At 48.3% G+C, this 20,004-nt stretch overlaps 1 protein-coding gene across 1 annotated transcript; it reads left to right on the top strand.

The window, feature by feature from the left end:
* The first annotated feature begins 1,214 nt into the window (after positions 1-1,214).
* On the top strand, positions 1,215-6,751 carry LINGO4 (leucine rich repeat and Ig domain containing 4). The gene is made up of 2 exons (XM_047784645.1): positions 1,215-1,341; positions 4,300-6,751. The coding sequence occupies exon 2, from the start codon at positions 4,313-4,315 to the stop codon at positions 6,092-6,094; it is 1,782 nt and encodes a 593-aa protein (XP_047640601.1). The 5' UTR covers positions 1,215-1,341; positions 4,300-4,312; the 3' UTR covers positions 6,095-6,751.
* Positions 6,752-20,004: the final 13,253 nt, after the last annotated feature.

Below are 20,004 nucleotides of genomic sequence, written 5' to 3' on the forward strand. Positions count from 1 at the left end.
AGGGACCCCAGAACATGTCCATGGTGTCCCAGTTCCCCAGTCTCAGACCTGGGGGTGGCCCAAACTCTATTCCAGCCCCAGCTGTCTTCTGTCACATGAAACCCCAAGAGAAGAGATGGCTGGACCCTGGTCACAAGGCCAAGGGCAGACCCGCAGAGCACTGTCTGGGCGCCACCCTCCAGCCCTTCTCTTATTTTGGAGAAAGGGAGCAGACACCATCCTGTGCTTGGGTACCACCGAGTCCAGCAGGGTGGAGGAGACCTGTTTCCCTAGCAGTGATCTTGCCCAAAAACTTCTCCTGGCTTTATAAAGAGCTGTGAACCCTCCTCTGAGGGATAAACAGCAGCTGGTGGGGAGGGTTTTTTTTCCTGTCAGGGGAGGGTAAACATAAACCTCAACCTATACCATTTTTATAAAATGATTTCAAAGGCAGGAGTTCCCTGGTGGCTCCGTGGGTTAAGGGTCTGGACGTTGTCACTGTCCCTGGCCTGGGAACTTCCGCAAGCCGTGGGCACAACTTAAAAAAAAAAAAAAAGATTTCAAAGGCAAGAGGTGTGTGTGTTGGGATAGGGGGAGACTTAATTAAGATAAGCTGTGGGCTGCTGCTCTTCACTCTCATTCCTGCCTGAGGACCCAGGTTTCCAGCCCAGCCAGCCATCAGCGCTGTGAGCATTCCGGCCCCACCTTGAGTGGTCCCCAGTGAGGTGCGGGGCGCTGATCCTCAGGAACCCCCACTGAAGCAATCCCAAACTAAACACCACAGGGGTGTTCTGGACTGAGAACTTTCCCCACAAATGATACCCACAGGGGGCATTTAGAACAAGAGGCTGCACAGAATTGCCCCCATCTGGGAGACTGAAAGACAACCCTGTGGAAAGGGCCTGGCCCCTGAGCTCCCCAAGGGGAATCAGGTCATCTGAGAGACCCTTCGGAGGAGCACGGCAGCTTCCACTGCCCGACCCCTTCGGGCTCCAGAGGGTCCCCCGCCCTCCCTCCCCTTTGCTGCCATCCTATAGTGGCGCCTGCTGCAGCCCTCCCTGGTTGCTTTATTTATTTATTTTGCACCAACGGGGTTGCTGCAGACTCATTCTTGCCTGGTTTAAAAAGAGAGAGACGGGAAAAAAAAAAAAAAAGGAGAAATGCTTTCTGGCTCTTTTCTCTACCTCGGTCTTGGCAGCAGCGGCCACAGCAGCAGCGGCAGCAGGGCAGACGGCAGGCAGGCGGGCAGCGGGGAGTGAGGCACACAGGGGAGGCGTGGGGCTGAGGTGCAGCTCGATGGGACGGGCCCCCTGCCCTGGACAGATGCAGTGCCAAACTTGATGCCACCCTCCAGCCTCTCTGGTAAGTGCCCCCACCTCCTGTCCCGGGGCTGCAGCTGCCCCTCTCCGTAATATTCTCAGAGCCAAGGCCAGAACTGTCAAGGAGAGAGGGTTGGTGCCCACCCCCTACCCCCAGCCGACCATTGATCCTGCCTCCACAGGGCTTTGAGGGGAGAAAACTAAGATGTCCCAGGTGCCCCTGGGGGGAAGGACCCCAAGAAGACCCCCCCCCCACCCATTGCCCAGGTGCTCTCTCTACCTCTGGGAAAGGTTTTTCGGCAATCAGTATGGATATTCCAGAAATCTTTCCTCCAGGAGCCCCCTCCCCATGCCTCTCTCGGGTCTGCTTTAGAGAGGACATCCAGGGTATAAAATGTACCTCTGGACTGCCACAGAGCGACACGAAGAAGAAAGCATCCAGTTCCTTGAGGGTGGTCCTCTGGACCCCAGCCCATACAAGGAGAGAAAGAAGTGGTTCTGACGCCTCTCTCCTCCCGCAAAGTGGCTGGAAGCCAGTCCTGTAGCCATGGAGATTGGCAAGCAAGTTTGTGATTACACTGGCCACCTTTAAAGAGAAGGGGACCAGATCCCCCCAGCCCAGCAAGCTTTGGAGACTAAGAGGACAGTCACAGGAATGGGAAGGAGGGAAGCTGGGTTACACGCTTCACTGCACTTTTGCTGAATGCAGAGTAAAGAAGGCTGAGCAGGAACTGCAGCAGGAGTGATAAAGAGCTAGCTGTCAGGTGGACTTCCTAGAGCAGGCACGGGGGAATGAGGGAGGCTGGGACTTTTCTCTCCCTGGAGAACTCTTAGCAAGCCATGGAGACCTGTTAGATAGGGAGAAGGAAGTGAGGACTCAGTAAGTAGATTCTCTGCCGGCGGTTCTTTCTCATGCCCAAGCCTCAGAATGGTGTCCTACATCCCTCTGCTCTTTTGGCCTCTTTCTTCAGTTTCCTAACTACTCCTGTTCTCTGAAGTAGCTGTAGGGCAGCCACCAGAAGGCTCCTTCTAGGAGAGAGTGCAGAGTGGAAGGAAAGGGAAAGAAATCACACCATTCCTTAAACTGCCTCTCTTAAGTTCCGCCCGGCAGAAAATGGGCCATGCAGTAGAAAGCTGACCCTGTAGGGCCCAGAAAACCTGAGGCCTGAATGGTCAGAGGTGAACGGGCTCTGCAGCTAGAAAGAAACCCAGGCTGCCTGCCTCCCAGTGCATCCGTTGGCTCTTGTCCCATCTCTCAGCTTTCCCTTGCCAATTCCAGTGCCTCCCCTCCCTGGGGGTCCCAGTTGTCACTGAACAGGGTGGGTCTATGGGACCACTTCTCCACCACCTCAGTCAGGCCCAGGGGTCATCAGAGTCACCATCTTCCTGATTTCGCCCAGGCCCCTGGCACCCAGAAACCCATTTTAAGTTAGGCTGGGCACACAGCCAGTGCCCAGAGATCTGCTGTGCCAGCCGAGGGCTCCCTTGCTCCCCACCACAGCATCTGCTCAGGCACTGTCTCCCCTCCCTTGTCTGTGCCTTCCAGGCTCACAGCCTGCCTCTGGCGGATGGCTCAGGCAACAAGGCCAAAGGGGACCAGAGATCTCCCCCAGACTCACACACTGGGCTTGAATCAGTCACCATGAAGGAGCGACGTGAAAGAAGGCTGAGTCTGAGGACCAAGCAACAATGCATGGGCATCTCTTGGGTCCCTCACACATGCCACCATCATCTTACTCTCAGGGTTCTTGTGAGGGATTCATGTGCCCCCTGCATCCTGTGCCATGCCTAATGTGCAACTTGGCTGTCATCCACAGGGCGTTCTGGGGAGATTGGATCTTGTTAGTCCAGGGCTTCAGGCCCCAGGCCAGGCCGGAGGAGGACAGTGAGGCAGTAAGTGGAGCTCTGGGGGGTGGAGGGGACAGAGCTGAGGCCCACGTGCTACCCAGCCTTGGATAACTTAGCCAAGATGAGGCCTCTCTCCAATCAAGATCCAAGGATGTGGAGTTCCCATCATGGCAAAGTGGAAACAAATCTGACTAGGAACCATGAGGTTGCAGGTTCAATCCCTGGCCTCGCTCAGTGGGTTAAGGATCCGGTGTTGCCGTGAGCTGTGGTGCAGGTCGCAGACTCGGCTCGGATGTGGCGTGGCTGTGGCTGCGGCGTAGGCCAGCAGCTGTAACTCCAGTTAGACCCCTAGCCTGGGAACCTCCATATGACACAGGTGCGGCCCTGAAAAGACAAAAAGACAAAAAAAAAAAAAAAGATCCAAGGATGTGATTCCTCTGAGCCTTAGACAAAGCTGTGGATAGAAAATATGGGAGAAGAAGGGTGGGCAGAGGAGGGCAGAACAGAGATTGGGGAGAGAAGTTATCAGGGAGAAGAGACCTCAGGTATTTCTGGATCTCACAGATAAGGAAACTTTTGTCAAAATGACTTCCCTGGAGTTCCCATTGTGGCTCAGCGGGTTAAGCACCCAACTAGTATCCATGAGTTTGTAGGTTCCATCCCTGGCCTCACTCAGTGGGTTAAGGATCAGGTGTTGCCATGAGCTGTGGTCGAAGACGTGGCTCAGATCCCACGCGTCTGTGGCTGTGATGTAGGCAGACGGGTGCAGCTGTTTGACCCCTAACCTGGGAACTTCATATGCGGCAGGTGCGGCCGTTAAAAAAAAAAAAAAAAAAAAAAGTTCCTTCCCTGATGCTTCCTGTCTCATTCTCCTAAAAGTTTTCCTGCGTGGCTAGGGTTCCATGAGCTAGTAAGCACTTGGACTGTTATCCAGGGCTGGGAGGGGGAGGAAAGTAGAGTTTCCCCAAAGAGGAGCTCCAGGAGGCTCCAAGCCGACACGCACTGGAATTCCTCCCAGGTCTGCACTCTGCCTGCTGGCCATCCTGAGATGGATAGCTCAATCTCCCTCTCCTCTAAGGAGACCCCGGGAAGTCCAGGGTCCCCACCATCTGAAGCCACTTTCCAAACAGGGCCATGTCATCATCTGTTCCAGGATTGAAGAGGGGATGGCTGTGGCCACAGTTCCAAAGCACTCCTGGCCCCCGTGGCCCCCCCTCCTTTTCCTGCTCCTCTTGCCTGCGGGGAGCAGCGGAGGCTGCCCTGCTGTGTGTGACTGCACCTCCCAACCCCGGGCAGTGCTCTGTGCTCACCGACGACTGGAGGCTGTACCGGGGGGACTCCCGCTGGACACCGAGCTTCTCGACCTGAGTGGGAACCGCCTGTGGGGGCTTCAGCGGGGAATGCTCTCCCGCCTGGGGCTTCTCCGGGAACTGGACCTCAGCTACAACCAGCTGTCCACCCTGGAGCCGGGGGCCTTCCAGGGCCTGCAGAGCCTACTCACCCTGAGGCTGCAGGGCAACCGGCTGCGAATCATGGGGCCTGGGGTCTTCTCAGGCCTGTCCGCCCTCACGCTGCTGGACCTCCGCCTCAACCAGCTCGTCCTCTTCCTCGACGGAGCTTTCAGGGAGCTAGGCAGCCTCCAGCAGCTGGAAGTGGGGGACAACCACCTGGTGTTTGTGGCTCCGGGAGCCTTTGCAGGGTTGGCCAAGCTGAGCACCCTCACCCTGGAACGCTGCAACCTCAGCACCGTGCCTGGCCTGGCCCTGGCCCGCCTCCCTGCACTAGTGGCCCTAAGGCTCCGAGAACTAGATATTGAGAGGCTGCCAGCAGGGGCGCTACAGGGCCTGGGACAGCTGAAGGAGCTGGAGATCCACCACTGGCCATCTCTGGAGGCTCTGGAGCCTGGGAGTCTGGCTGGGCTCAATCTCAGCAGCCTGGCCATCACCCGCTGCAATCTGAGCTCTGTGCCCTTCCAAGCACTGCACCACCTGAGCTTCCTCAGGGTCCTGGATCTCTCTCAGAACCCCATCTCAGCCATCCCGGCCCGGAGGCTCAGTGCCCTGGTACGGCTCCAGGAGCTCCGACTGTCAGGGGCCTGCCTCACCTCTATCGCTGCCCACGCCTTCCATGGCCTGACTGCTTTCCACCTCCTGGACGTAGCGGATAACGCCCTACAGACACTGGAAGAAACAGCCTTTCCTTCTCCAAACAAGCTGGTCACCCTGAGGCTGTCTGGTAACCCCCTGACCTGTGACTGCCGCCTCCTTTGGCTGCTCCGGCTCCGCCGCCACCTGGACTTTGGCACTTCCCCCCCTGCCTGTGCTGGCCCACAGCACGTCCAGGGGAAGAGCCTGAGGGAGTTTTCAGATATCTTACCTCCAGGGCACTTCACTTGTCAACCAGCCCTTATCCGCAAGTCCGGGCCAAGGTGGGTCATTGCGGAGGAGGGGGGGCATGCTGTTTTCTCCTGCTCTGGAGACGGTGACCCAGCCCCCACTATCTCCTGGATGAGGCCTCAGGGGGCTTGGCTAGGAAGGGCTGGGAGAGTAAGGGTCCTGCAGGACGGGACACTGGAGATCCGCTCTGTGCAGCTGCGGGATAGAGGGGCCTACATCTGTGTGGTCAGCAACGTAGCGGGAAATGACTCCCTGAGGACCTGGCTGGAAGTAATCCAAGTTGAACCCCCAAATGGCACTCTCTCTGACCCCAACATCACCATGCCAGGGATCCCAGGGCCTTTCTTCCTGGATAGCAGAGGTGTAGCTATGGTCCTGGCAGTCGGCTTCCTCCCCTTCCTCACCTCGGTAACCCTCTGCTTTGGCCTCATCGCCCTCTGGAGCAAGGGCAAAGGTCAGGTCAAACATCATATGACTTTTGACTTTGTGGCACCTCGTACCTCTGGGGATAAGAACTCTGGGGGTAACCGTGTTACTGCCAAGCTCTTCTGACCCTTCCTTCCGCACTGGGGACCCATTCAAGCCAGCTCCAGATACCACGGGGGAATAGAACCAAGGCTGCTTGGACCAGAACCTCGTCCTGAACAGCATAGATCTCCCATGCCTCCTGCCTGCACCACGCCAGCAGCTAATGCTGCCTCCTGAAAGTCGGTCTCCCTGGGCTTTTGCAGTTTGAGGATAGCGTTGTCATCTCTCCCCTGAGGGTACCAGGAAGCTGAAGATGTAGCCCCTGTAGTCACATGGCCCTCCCCTCACCACACACAAAGCAGGAAACACAACCCTCCAATCTGCTAGCCTAAGCTCCAGGCTTTCTTCACACACTCACACATAGCCTTAACAACCACACCGGCTGCCAACCACAGCTATGAGCTTATTTCTGAGGTGGGGCTGGGACATGCCACTTGCTTCGTGGAGTCTCTGCTCCTCAACCGGGCCCTCTCCTTCTTGCTTTCTGCTCTGTCCTCTCCCTGGGCACAAGGAACTAGGGCCAAGGCCCTCAGGCAGGAGAAGTGGATGTGAGCCTGGGACAGGGGAGGACAGACTTCCCACTGACACTGGTCTGCATGAGCACCCTCCCGCCCCTGCCTCTGTCCGTCACATCATTAAACCTGCTGCCAAAAGGCCATGACAGTAGCAGCCACAACTGAAGGTGCTCTCTGGCGTTTTCTTTACTTCAGTCTTTTCCACCCCTCATTTCTGTCGGATCCCCCCCTTCCTATTCTGCCTCTGCCCACTGAGCATGTAGCCCACTGGCCTGGCCTGGATCTAATGAGCCTGACAACCCGGGGTTTGTGAAAAAGGCTGCTCATCATGCCTGGAGGGAGCAGCACTCCCAGCCCTTTTCAGTGTCAACCCTTCCCCACACTCTGCATCTCTGGAGTTGGAGGAGAGATCCTCCACCTTCCAAGGGATCCCTCTACAGAAATTCTGACCCAGGACACCCAGCCACTTCCCTTCGTTCTCATTCTGGTTGTAATCTCCCAACCATTCCTATATCCCAGACCCCTAGTGCCCTTGAGGGAAAGCCAGAAACTTCCTAGAAAATGACTAACAAAAGGAAGCCTCCGCAGCTATCAAAGGAGAGAGACCCAGAGCACTGCAGGACTAGGTTTGGAAGGAGGAGGGTAGGAGGGGCACCACCGCCAGCGGTAGAGAAAAGTGGAGTGAATAAGGAGCAGCAGGAGCTGTCCCCCTTTCCACTATCCTTTGGCAGTTTCCCCTTGCTCCGTGCTTAGTGCAGCCCCAGCGGGAAGCTCTCTCTGGATAGAGGTCACTGTGTTGCGGAGACCCGAGATGCAGAGACGGAGTGGGAGGAGATGCTGACTGCCTCTGAGTGTGCTTCAGAGAGGGCAAAGCAGAGCCAGAAAAAGTAGAGATGCTCAAGGGACAGCGCAGCAGCCTCAGCATCACTGAAAGGGGAGGAGTGAAGGGAAAGGAAAGGAGCAGGGAGGCGGACCGAGAACTGGAGAGTCACGAGGTCTTGGGGAGACTGTCTCTCTCTCTCTTTGCAGCAGCATCTGCTCAGCGTCCTTAGTTCCCCTCCACTCTCAAGTGCCCCCACCCACCCCTCACCCCCCAAAATACACAAGCATCATCAGCTTCCTAGCCATTCCTGCTGCTGCTGTCCTTGCTCTGAAAAGACTGCACTCACTGGAAGATTCCCAGCCCAAACTGTCCCTGAAGGTGAAGGAGCTGGTGCCCCACTGTAAAGAGGCAGCCCAACTTCACCAGCAGGCAAGCTCTTCAATGGGGCAGAGGTGGGAATAAGGGGTGGAGGTGGGGGCAGGGAGAGGTGGCCAGAGGTGAACGTGAGAACCTGCCAGTTTGGAGAATGAGGCTGGAAGAATCCCATAATCTTAAATATCCCGGAGCCTCCAAGCCTTCCCCCCACCGTACACACACAATTCTCTTCACACTGCAGCAGCCTCCCCTCTCCAGTTTACAAGACATCAGAATGGTATCCTCAGGACACTGCCCTCCCTTCTGTCCAAAATCTTTACCAACAGTTTATTAGGTTGGGACTTGGGGGTCAGGTGCTAGAGATTCTAGTTGCCCACACTGCAATGCAGCACTGCTGTTCAGAGAAATCTTTTCTGGGAAGCCCCCTGAGCTGGGGAGGGGGGGGAGGCAGATGACGTGGCCCCCAGAGCAGAATGCCAGTCACATGTATTTCAAATTTTCTAGTATCATGTTAAAAAGTAAACAAAACAGATACAATGCATTTTAATACTATATTTTATTTCACCCAATGTACCCAAACTAGCCCAACACGTTATCATGATAAAAATGGATAATGAAATATTTTACATTTTTGTCATATTAGGTCTTTGAAATCCGGTGTAGATCTTACCTTTACAGCACATTCCAATTTGATAACTAAATCTTCACCAGAAATATCTGATCTGTATTTAAGTCTCACAGAATTCACTGTTGAAAGTCAATTCACACACCCAGCTTTCTCCAATTATATTAAAACTTTGCCAATAACTAAATCAAGTACTGGTTTTAACATTTAAATTTATTGAAATTAAAATTTAGGAGTTCCCATCGTGGCTCAGCAGAAACAAATCTGACTAGTATCCATGAGGACATGGGTTTGATCCCTGGGCTCGCTCAGTGGGTTAAGGGTCTGGCGTGAGCTGTGGTGTAGGTCAAAGAGGAGGCTCAGATCTGGCGTCACTTGGCTACAGCTCCAATTAGATCCCTAGTCTAGGAATCTCCATATGCTACAGGTGTGGCCCTTTAAAAAAAAAAAGGGCAAAAATAAATAAATTAAAAATTAGTTAATTAAATAAAATAAAATTAAATTTAAATTCCACTCCTAGGTCACACGGGCTATCTTTCAACTGCTCCATAACCACATGTGGCCGGTGGCTACCATACTAGACGGCACAGCTCCAGACACCATAACTCTGGGTGTACACCAGGACCTCCTTGGCAGAGGTGTGCAAAGTATCCCTAAGATGCACATTCAACCTAGAGGAAATGCCTGTGGGATTCCCCCACCAGCCCTTGCTCTCCTAACACTGCCTTTCCAGAACACCTTCAAGTTACCATAACAAGGTTACTATGACTGAGTACTTAAACAGCTTGCCCAATCATCAACAAGCCAGCCCCTTACCTCCCCTGTCTGGAAAGGCTGCCCGTAGCTCAGGGGTGTGTGTGTGTGTCAACATGTGTGCGCCTGTAACCAGGGACAGCGGTGGGTGATGTGTGCACATGTGCAGGGATGTTATGGTCCCCATGGAAGGCAATCCAATGGCAGCTTCAGAGGTCAGGGGTGGGGGCGGAGAGAGTCATGGAGAGAGAAGAAAAATAACATCTGCTGAGGGCCTATTCTGTGTCAGTGGATATATAGAGATAGACAGAGATATAGGTCTGATATAGAGCTGATATTTATATTTTTTTGTTCTTATTTCATCCTTACATCCACCCTATAAGACAGGGATTCTTGGCTGATGGAACTAAAGGTCAAATAGATTAAGCAACTTGTTCAAGTACACAGAGATAGTTAGTAAGGGAGCTGCGTCTGAACTCAGGGCCATCTGACTTAAAACCCAATGCTTTTCCACCACAGTGCCACATTGCTCCAGTCGCTGTCTGCTCTTTTAACCCCCTCTCCCAGGGCCTCTCAGCTGTAGAAACTGGCTTGTGAGGAAGGTAAAATCCACTCTGAACAATTCTTTTAAGGGGAACTGGGGTCAGTTCAGTAACTCTAATGCACCTGATTCAGGAAGCTGAGGATTAGTTGTTGGTTTTTCATCTTTCTTCTCAGTTTCCTCTCCCAGCATACTTGCCTCTGCCCCAGGGACCAGCAGAAATTCCAGAAATCAGATGAACTGAAATGCCTGGCTGCCAGCAACACAACCTCTCATAATTAAAAATGGCGGCTTCAGGGACTTCCCGTGGTGGCGCAATGGTTAACAAATCCAACAAGGAACCATGAGGTTGTGGGTTCAATCCCTGGCCCCTCTCAGTGGGTTAAGGATCTGGCGTTGCTGTGAGCTGTGGTGTGGGTCGCAGACGCGGCTCGGATCCTGGGTGGCTGTGGCCCTGGCAAAGACTGGCATCTACAGCTCCGATTAGACCCTTAGCCTGGGAACCTCCATATGCTGCAGGCACGGCCCTAAAAAGAAAAAGAAAAAAAAAGGCAGCTCCAGATTTCCGAGGTTTTTTCCTAGGTTCTAACGAGCCTGGCTCAGGAATTTCCAGTATGGTGGGACAATCAGTGAGCTGCTTCAGATTCAAGGAGAATTCGTCTCTGCCCTCCCTCTGCCTACTCCTGCCCGAGAGCGCCTTCCTGAGGTCATCCCAACCCAACCTCTCCCTACCCCTCCTCTCTTCCATTTCAGACACGATCTTATCTAAGCTAAGAGAAGTCTGCACTCATAGATACTCTGGCCAGTGTTTCAGCACACCCCATTTTGGCCCCTGATATATATTCTAATTTCCCCATGTCCTCTGCTGGGCTGGTTCCCTTATACAAGAGAGGAGCACGATGCAAGGCAATGAGTCACAGACCCTCTGAGAATATCTGGTGCAAGTAATGAACAAAAATGCTCATAGAGGAGTTCCCACTGTGGCACAGTGGGTTAAGAAGTGACTGCAGGAGTTCCTGCTGTGCCTCAGTGGTAATTAACCTGACTAGTATCCATGAAGACACAAGTTGGATCCCTAGCCTCACTCACTGGGTTAAGGACCCAGCATTGCCACAAGCTGTGGTGTAGGTTGCAGAAGTGGCTTGGATCCTAAGCTGCTGTGGCTATGGCTGTGGCTGTGGTATAGGTCAGCAGCTACAGCTCTGATTTGACCCCTTGCCTGGGAACTTCCATATGCCACAGATGAGGCCCTAAAAAAAAAAGCAAATGAAAAAGAATCTGACTGCAGTAGTTTGGGTTACTGTAGTGGCACAGGTTCAATCCCTGGCCTGGCGCAGTGGGTTAAAGGATCCAGCATTACTGCAGCTGTGGCACAAGTCACAGCTGCAGCTTGGATTCAGTCTCTGGTCCAGGAACTTCCATATGCCTTGAGTGAGGCTATTTAAAACAAACAAACAAACAAAAAACTTGTAGGACCTCTGCTGTGAAAAGCCTCAAGTGGCAGGAAGAAAGCTGAAGGCTTAGGCACCTGTGCTCTCCAGGGACCATTAGAGACAAAGCGAAAAGACTGCAAAGGACTATGGTGTGAGGTAGATAACTGCACAGGTAAGAGCAAATGGTAGATGGACCCTGTGAGAAAACACATTGTTGCCTCCAGCTTCTCCCCTCCCCATCCCCTTTCTCCCCACAGCATCCACCTCTCAGAGAGGCAGGAGACTTTGCAGAGGACTTTTACTCTAAGAGGCGAGTGTGGTGGTGATTCAGGCTGGAGGGCATCTGAGATCTGGGATTCCTGAGTCTTCTTCAAACTTCAAATTCCCCTATGTAAAGGGGAGTTAAGCTGGATGGTGGCAGCTGGAGAGGCTGAGGAGAATGTTTCTCTCCTAGGACACCTGCCACAATTTGTCAATCTAATCTAAAGACTGAGGAGTAGCACCAGCATGATTTCTGAGATGAAGGCCCATGCTCCAGTTGGTTTCTGGTGAAGAGCCTTGAGTGATGGGGCAAGAAAGGGGTGATTCTTTCAATGGGCAAAGGGAGTGTGCTGTTTTTCAAAACCTCAGATAGCTGAGTGCTATTTGAATGGATCATCTGCAGGCTATCAAGAAAGGGAACTCTAAGCAGTCAAGGCTCTGTAAACAGGCTACTGTTTTTGAGAACCCCTCACTGCCAAACCATCTAGCTCAAGTCTACTTTCCTGCTTTGACTTATTGAGTGAAAACACCTGCCCACTGGGCTGGTTGGGCAATCAACACTTCACGTTAACTGGTTTCATCTACTGCCACCTGCATCTCGTTCAGGACAACCTTCCAGGAAACAGAATGGACTCTTCAGAATTGGAGATAAGAATAAAGAAATCACAATTCACCCAATCCCAGCCTCTCACAACTCAATCTTTCAGTCCTGGTTTGGGCTCTTAGAGGGTAAATGAGATGACAAATCCCAAGTGCAGAGTGGTTTGAGAGTGAGTTTGGAATCATCTCATCTAAAGTTACCCCTTCTACTCCCCAATCTCCCTACCCAACCATTTAGAGTCAACCCTTCTTCAAAAAATCTCCAGGAAAAGTGATTACATCCAGCTTTTCACTGCTCTCATTAAGAAATTACTGCTATGGTTTAATTTTTAATTTTTAACCCCTTTTTGGACTACCACTTTATTTCCTCTCTTGTGCCCCCCACCTCCCATCCCCATTAGAGCTGGAAGATGAACCTGTAAAATAGGCCTGTGCTTTTTAGAGCAACAATGGATATTCTTCCTTGAGTCTGAACTATTCTTTTACCTTTTTAAAAGTAAAAAAAAAAAAACTTGGAGTTCCTGTTGTAGCTCAGTGGTAACAAATCCGACTAGTATCCATGAAGACACGGGTTCAATCCCTAGCCTCAGTCAGTTAAGGATCCAGCATTGCCATGAGCTGTGGTGTAGGTCACAGACGCGGCTTGGATCTGGTGTTGCTGTGGCATAGACTAATAGCTGCAGCTCCAATTCAACCTATAGCCTGGGAACTTCTATATGCTGCAGGTTAAGCCCTAAAAAGCAAATAAATAAATAAAATAAAGTAAAAATAACTATAGCAATCAAGACACTCAAATACCTAGAAATAATCTTTAAAGGGAATATATAAATTTTATATGACAAAACTTAAAATGTTACTGATAGGACATGACTTTAACATGTTTATAAGAAGATTCTCTATCATAAATAGAATTCTCCCTTATGTGATGCAAAAATATTTGATTCCATTAACAGTTATAATCAAAAAGTAAATTGTGGTATATTCCCACAATATAATACTACCCAGTAATGAGCATGAATGGACTAAAACTACACATAGCAATATGGCTGAATGTCACAAAAATAATGTTGAACAAAAGAAGCCAGACACAAGTTCCCTTGTGGTGCAGTGGGTTAAGGATCCAGCATCGTCACTATAGCTTCTGTGGTACAGGTTTGATCCCTGGGCCAGGAACTTCCAACATGCTGTGGGTGAGGGCAAAAAAAAAAAAAAAAAAAAAGGAAGAAGAAGAAGCCTGACACAAAAGAGTACATACTGTGTGATTCTCTTTACAGAAAAAGCAAAGCAAACAAAACTAGTTTCTACTATTAGGAATCAGAATCATGTCTACCCTTGAGGGGAGTAGTGACTGGGAAGGGACCAGGACAACCTGATAAGTTTTCTTTTTTTTTTTTTTTAATCTGGGTGTTGATTATACAAATGTGGGTTCCCTATTTTGGGAGGGGCCACACTGGTAGCATGCAGAAGTTCCCAGGCCAGGGATCCAACCTATGTTATAGCAGTGACCCAAGCTGCTGCACTGACAATGCTGGATGCTTAACCCACTGTGCCACCAGGGAACTCCAAAAGTGCTGCATTTTTGAAAATTCACCAACATGTATGCTTTTCATTTGTGCACTTTTCTGTGTGTGTGTGTGTGTGTGTGTATGTATATATGTATATATATATACATATATACATAACATAAATTTCATTGTGGTAAAAAAAAAAAAACACATGTACCTCAATTTTAAAAAACAGTACAATACATAGAGAGATGAAGGGAATGTGAAAAACCCAGAAACACACCCAAATATATATCACGATTTGGATCTTATAAAAGTACCATTCAAAAACAATAGAAGAAATACAGGTTATTCAATAAGGGTTGGATAAAACAAAACAAAATAAAATTTGAATCTCTATCTCACACTTTCACACCAAAATAAACTCCAAGTGAATCAAATATTTACATATTCAGAAAGATACTATAAAGTATTTAAAGAAAACATAGGATAATTTTTAATAATTTTAGGTAGTAGGAGGCTTTTCTAAATATGAACCCAGAGGTTATCAAAGAAAATACTGACAAGTTCAACTGCATAAAAATAAAAAATACTTGCATAGCAAAAAAAGTTACCATAAACAAAGTAAAAAGACAGGGCAAACTGGGAAAAGGGAAGGATATTTTTAACTTATACATGAAGAAAAAGCAAATATTAAAAGACCTGATAACCTTTAAAAATGAACTATATGAACAATTTACAGAAAAACAGAATAGCCACTTAAACATGTTAAAAGACACTCAACCTTATAAGAAAACAAAAAATAAAAGAGCAGTAAGATGCCACTTACATCTCAGACTGTCAAAAATCAAAGTTTGATAACAGGCTATATAAATTCACTGATGGGAGAGAAAATTGGCAAAAAAAAACAAACAAAAAAAACAAAACAAACACCTCCGTGGAAGGCAAATTTGGCAATGCTATACTTAGCAAATCCTTTTCAAATATCGTTGGTGTTATGGAAATGAGAAAAATCTTTATGGGAGAATTTGTGAAATTGTATCTATCCAAATAAAAAAACAATGCATGCACTGCTCAGACTTAGTATTTGCAGCCCTAAATATTTATTGTACAAGAACCAAATGAAATATACTTGCATATTGATATATTATTAAAAGGTCTGGCTGAATACATCTTAATATATCCTCCAGGCTTACCATGAAGCATAACCGTGAAGCAGATACCTATGTGCTGCTATGGAAAGATATCAAGACTATATAAAAGGAAATTGCAAGACAGTAATTTATAACATGTTACTAACTGGGTAATATATACAAATTATTTAATATATGCATGTTTACTATAGAATATCTTGTGAAAAATCCACAAGAATCTGGTAAAACTGGTTACCTCCTAGGGAAGAGAGATCTTTTATTCCTTTGTAGAATGTGTATGTATCACTTATTTTAAAAAACTATATATTTTTAAAACTAATACAAAACGAAAAACTGAGGCCCAATGGCATCTCCTTAGCTGACCAAAGGAAAAATCTTGCGTTCATTCAACAAACATGTACTGCGTGCTTATCATGCGACAGGCATTGTGACAGAAGCTGGTGCCACATCACAAGGAGCGTTCAACCCCTCCCCGGTCCCCAGGGTGAGCCCCTAGTGCGGGGAGGGGACTGGAGGCGGGGAGCGGCCTGGGTTCGACTCGCGAGGCTCCAAGCCCGGCGAGTCGTTAGCACGGCCCAACCGTCTCTAACGGTCCAGGGACCCAGACCGCAGCTGGAATGCACTCTTCCAAAGCAAACTGCCGCCTGCAGAAACCCACCCCCTTTGTCGCCGCCACAGAAACAGCACCCCAAGTTGTGCCTTCGCGCTTGTCCCTCTTTACTCCAGGGAAAGGTGGGCCCCCGACTCCCGCACTAACCACAGCTCCCTTACCACCAGATGCCCCGAACTTGGGTCCCTCTTCGTCTCTCCCGCCACCATGTTGGTCCTCCTCGTCTGTTCATTCCTCGGCAGAGAAACAGAGTGGGCCCTCACTCTCTGCCACGCAGTTCCTTCTTGGCTTTTTTCCAGCTCTACGAAGCCTATTCAATGTTTTCCCCAAAAAATGTTTCCACGCCTCCAGAGTCCCTGTCATGGTACGGGGACAGGTCGAGGCAAAAGATCGCAGAAGAAACAGGTAGCGGAGCATCGCCCATCAGAAGGTGGCATCCCAATGGTTTGGGTTGAGGGGTGGCACTGGCTTTATACAAAGACACTAATGTGCGAACAGTGATATGAGTGAGTGATTCCACACCCTCGCACCTTGGGAGCGCTGATTTTTCCTGCAGGCTTGGTTGGTGGAAGTCCCCTGGGTAATTGGCCTGGAGATGGACTGAGAGTACTCCGCGAACCTCTAATAGGCTGTTTAATACTCAGCAGGTGGCATCTCAATTTAACGAAGCCTCCTTTCCCTGTAGCCTATTGGCTGACCTAGTGGGCCGGCTTTGAATTCCATCCGGGTAATTGGGTGTCAGCACGCAGCAGCGCCGTCGCTCAGAGGCATCCCGCGCGAGGATTGGTTGTGGTGGGGAAGGCTAATTGGCCGCACTGCTAACCGGGTGTTGATTGGTCAGGGCCAGTAGAGGGGGCGGGGAAGCGGCGGCTGAAGAGAGGCCGGCGGGGCTCTGAGGCGCGTTGCGAATGAGAAGAGGCGACAGGCTCCGGTTGAGGTGCGAGGCGGAGCGCGCGACGGCTGACTCGAGGATCAGTAAAGGTGTGGGCGGGAGCGGAGCCTTGGGGAGTGGAGAGGCTGGGTCAGGGGTTCCTTTGGCAGCAAGGAGGAGGAAATGGGCTGAGGGAAGGGAGGCGTCTCAGAGCGAGGCGAGGGTGTGGGGCCGGGGGGGGGGGCTGGCGTAGCGCCCGGGGCGGTGAGGCGCTGTGTGTGGGGGCAACTTTCTCCCACCCTGGGGCAGGTAACCGTATCCAAAGGAAATGCGCGGGTCCCAGAGTTTAGCCACCGTGGACACTTGCACCAGTGCGAGAAGCCCCCCCCCCCCCGCCCCCCAAGCCAGTTTGGGCTCTTTGGTCCTTTTTGAGCCTCAGAAGCACCATCAGGTTATCAGTTTGCATTTTGCTTTTTCGCAGCCTTTTAGTGTATTATCTGATAGGATGACTGTTTACCGTTGTCAGAATAATAAGGGGGTTTTGGTTTGTTTTTCCAATTTCCCTCTTTCATCCTTAAGGCACATAGCGTCGTGGGTTTTGGCTCAAGACTCACATGTCAGAGCTACTCTTAGCTTGAGAGAAGTGGGTGGAGGCTTTTTTCACTCACTGGTTTAAAAATAAGTGTAGCAAAGATGAGGAAAATTGAATGAGCTGCCTCAATTCAACAAGCCTATCACCATGTTTTAGGTACTTTTTAAGTTCTGGTTTTTAGGAGATACTGGAATGATAAGATCCTTGCCCCCGTGGAGCTCAGAAAGTGACTTTGAAGTTATAAAAGTAAGTTGTAGTTATGCATATCAGATAGTTGTTAGCAACCTTTTAATACAAATGTCAAGATAATTTGAAGTTAGCTTTTGCTGAAAAGCATTGTCTGGCTACATTTCTCAACCTTCAAATGATGCACGTGTCTTCTTTTTACCTAGCTTCTTCTAGGAGCTGTGGTCTTAAGTTCTGGTCTCCCCTTCATATTCAATTTGATGTAATAAAATCTAATACAAATGAGCATTTAGTATTATAGTTATTCCCATTTCCATCATGTTATTTCCCACTTTTATTTTTCTTGGGAGAGAAACTTAATGTGAAAGAATATGTAAATTGTAAACAAAACTATACTATCAATTAGTTGATATTAATACCTCATTCCTTGAGGTATCAGCTGATAACAAAAAAGACTTTATTTGTAATATTTGAGGAGGAGTTAGTAAAATTTAGGTTTTGATTCAAATAGAAGTCACCCAATAAATTCATCCTTGCCACATTCATCCTGCCACCCACACCCCTCCACAATAAAATCATTAATATTCTCAGATACCACCATCTACCAGGTGCTCAAATGAGAAACCTGATAGCCAGCTCCCTGGCTCACCCTCTAACCTTTCCATAAATCAATTGCATCTTTTTACTTCCCACCATCTCCATCATTGACACCTGGACTAGCCTCTGAATTGGTCTCCCTATACCTGCTGCTGCTGCCTTCAATTCATCCTCACTACAGACATAGCCATTAATCAACAATTACAAGCAATGCATGTGTTATGAAGGGATGTTTGCAGTGCTATGGAAATCCATAGCAATGAGACCCAAACTAGGAAAGAGGGTCATAATAGGGTCATTCTGTCCTCTCTCTCAGATGAAGAGATGTTCCAGGGATACTTTGAAAAACCTCAAAGTTAGCTGGAGGTAAAACAGACTTTGGAGCTCTGATAAATGTACAAGAAATAAATGCCATTTATTACCTCAGAGACTTCTGTGTAGTAGGAGGGAGATTTTAAACCACACACATTTTAAAGTATTAAATCTTGTATTCTGTGCATGTTACCTTCATGAGTAAATAAATAATTAAATGAGTTTTAATAAGAAAAAAAGAATTTGATCTTTGGGAAGTTTGTCAAAAATACCAGTTTTAAAACACTTGGTCAAATAGGCATAAGTCACTGTGGAACAATACCTATTCTCTTAACCAAAGTGACAATAAAAGATCTCGAAGAGTTCCCACTGTGGCACAGTGGGTTAAGAATCTGACTTCAGGGAGTTCCCGTCGTGGCCAGTGGTTAACGAATCTGACTAGGAACCATGAGGTTGCGGGTTCGATCCCTGCCCTTGCTCAGTGGGTTGACGATCTGGCGTTGCCATGAGCTGTGGTTGCAGATGCGGCTCGGATCCCACGTTGCTGTAGCTCTGGCATAGGCCAGTGGCTACAGCTCCGATTTGACCCCTAGGCTGGGAACCTCCATGTGCCGTGGGAGTGGCCCAAGAAATAGCAAAATAATAATAATAATAATAATCTGACTGCAGTGGCTTGAGTTGCTACAGAGGCAAGGGTTTGATCCCTGGCCTGGGAGCTTCCATATACTGTGAGTGCAGCCATATTAAAAAAAAAAAAAAAAATCTCTCATAGTTGCCGTCGTGGCACAGCAGAAATGAATCCAACTAGGAACCATGGGGTTTCAGGTTCCATCCCTGGCCTCACTCAGTGGGTTAAGGATCCGGCGTTTCCGTGAGCTATGGTATAGGTCACAGACGAAGCTCGGATCTGGCGCTGCTGTGGCTCGGGCGTAGGCCGGCAGCTACAGCTCTGATTCAACCCCTAGCCTGGGAACCTCCATATGCCACAGGTGCTATCCTAAAAAGGACAAAAAATTTCAAAGGCAATGTTTTTCCATTCTGCATACATTCTTTTTTCCTGAAAATACACCTCTTACTTCCTTTGTATACAGATGTTTACCTTAATTCTAGTAGCTCAAAATACATGTATTAGAATTCTCAGCTCTTTTAAAACACTGACTTTTAATGAATAGTAAGCAAGTATTGTCTTTTTTCATCCTCATTCTGTAGATTGGCAAACTTATGAATATATTTATGGTTTCTAGAATACACCTGCTTTTCTATAGAAAATATCTTAGTGTGGCACCAAACATATTAATGGTTCCAAATGTCTTTGGTCTCATTGTAAGAGGAAGTCTGTGTTCAGTAACTATTGCTTCAGTTATCTCCTTTTATCTAGGAATTATCTAGATATTCAGTAGACTTCCATCATTTAACTTAATTTAGAAAAACTCTAAATTTCAAATTAGCAAAATCTGGAGAGACTATTATAGATGTAATTATTCCTAAAGAGTTTACCTAAAAGCTCATTTCATTTACTTCTATTTTATTTAAGATTTTCATCATATCATTATTTTCTTGCTGACAAACTTTGCAAGAGATATAAGGTCTTACTTGATTTCTAGTAAACCTAGATACAATAAAAGTTGTATATTTAATGTTGATGACTCCATGGATATGTATTATTAATTAAACCAGCAAGCTTACCCTAATTCTAACACCAGATGTAAATTCAATACTGAATATTTCCCAGATAGTTCTCCGAAAGCTGGCTTCACCCTCTGGTGAGTGTCAAGCTACAAGACACAACCAAGCCAGAGATCTGGAGAAGGAAGGATTTAAGTGTTTAATTTCCTTTAAGCCAACTAAATATTCTTTTACAAATTAATTTTGGCAGTACCACAGATCTACAACACATATAGGTGCCTACGAACAGACATGCCATAGTTTTCTTTCCAAAATTTCAGCCATGATTTAGGTACAATAATATTAAACTCATCATTACAAGTGGTTGGATTCAAATTGGGCTTTTGGCAGATGGAACAAATCAAAGTCACCTTTTTAGATGGCTAAACCCTTTTTACTAACATTTATGGAGAAGACACTTCAGGTTTTGTCATTGATAAGTTTCAAATTACCCATACTCTTGTTGGAATTTGCGTCTTATCTTTTTTAATTGAAGTATAGTTGATTCACAGTGTT

Source organism: Phacochoerus africanus, chromosome 6, assembly GCF_016906955.1.
Source record: "Phacochoerus africanus isolate WHEZ1 chromosome 6, ROS_Pafr_v1, whole genome shotgun sequence".
NCBI lineage: Eukaryota > Metazoa > Chordata > Mammalia > Artiodactyla > Suidae > Phacochoerus > Phacochoerus africanus.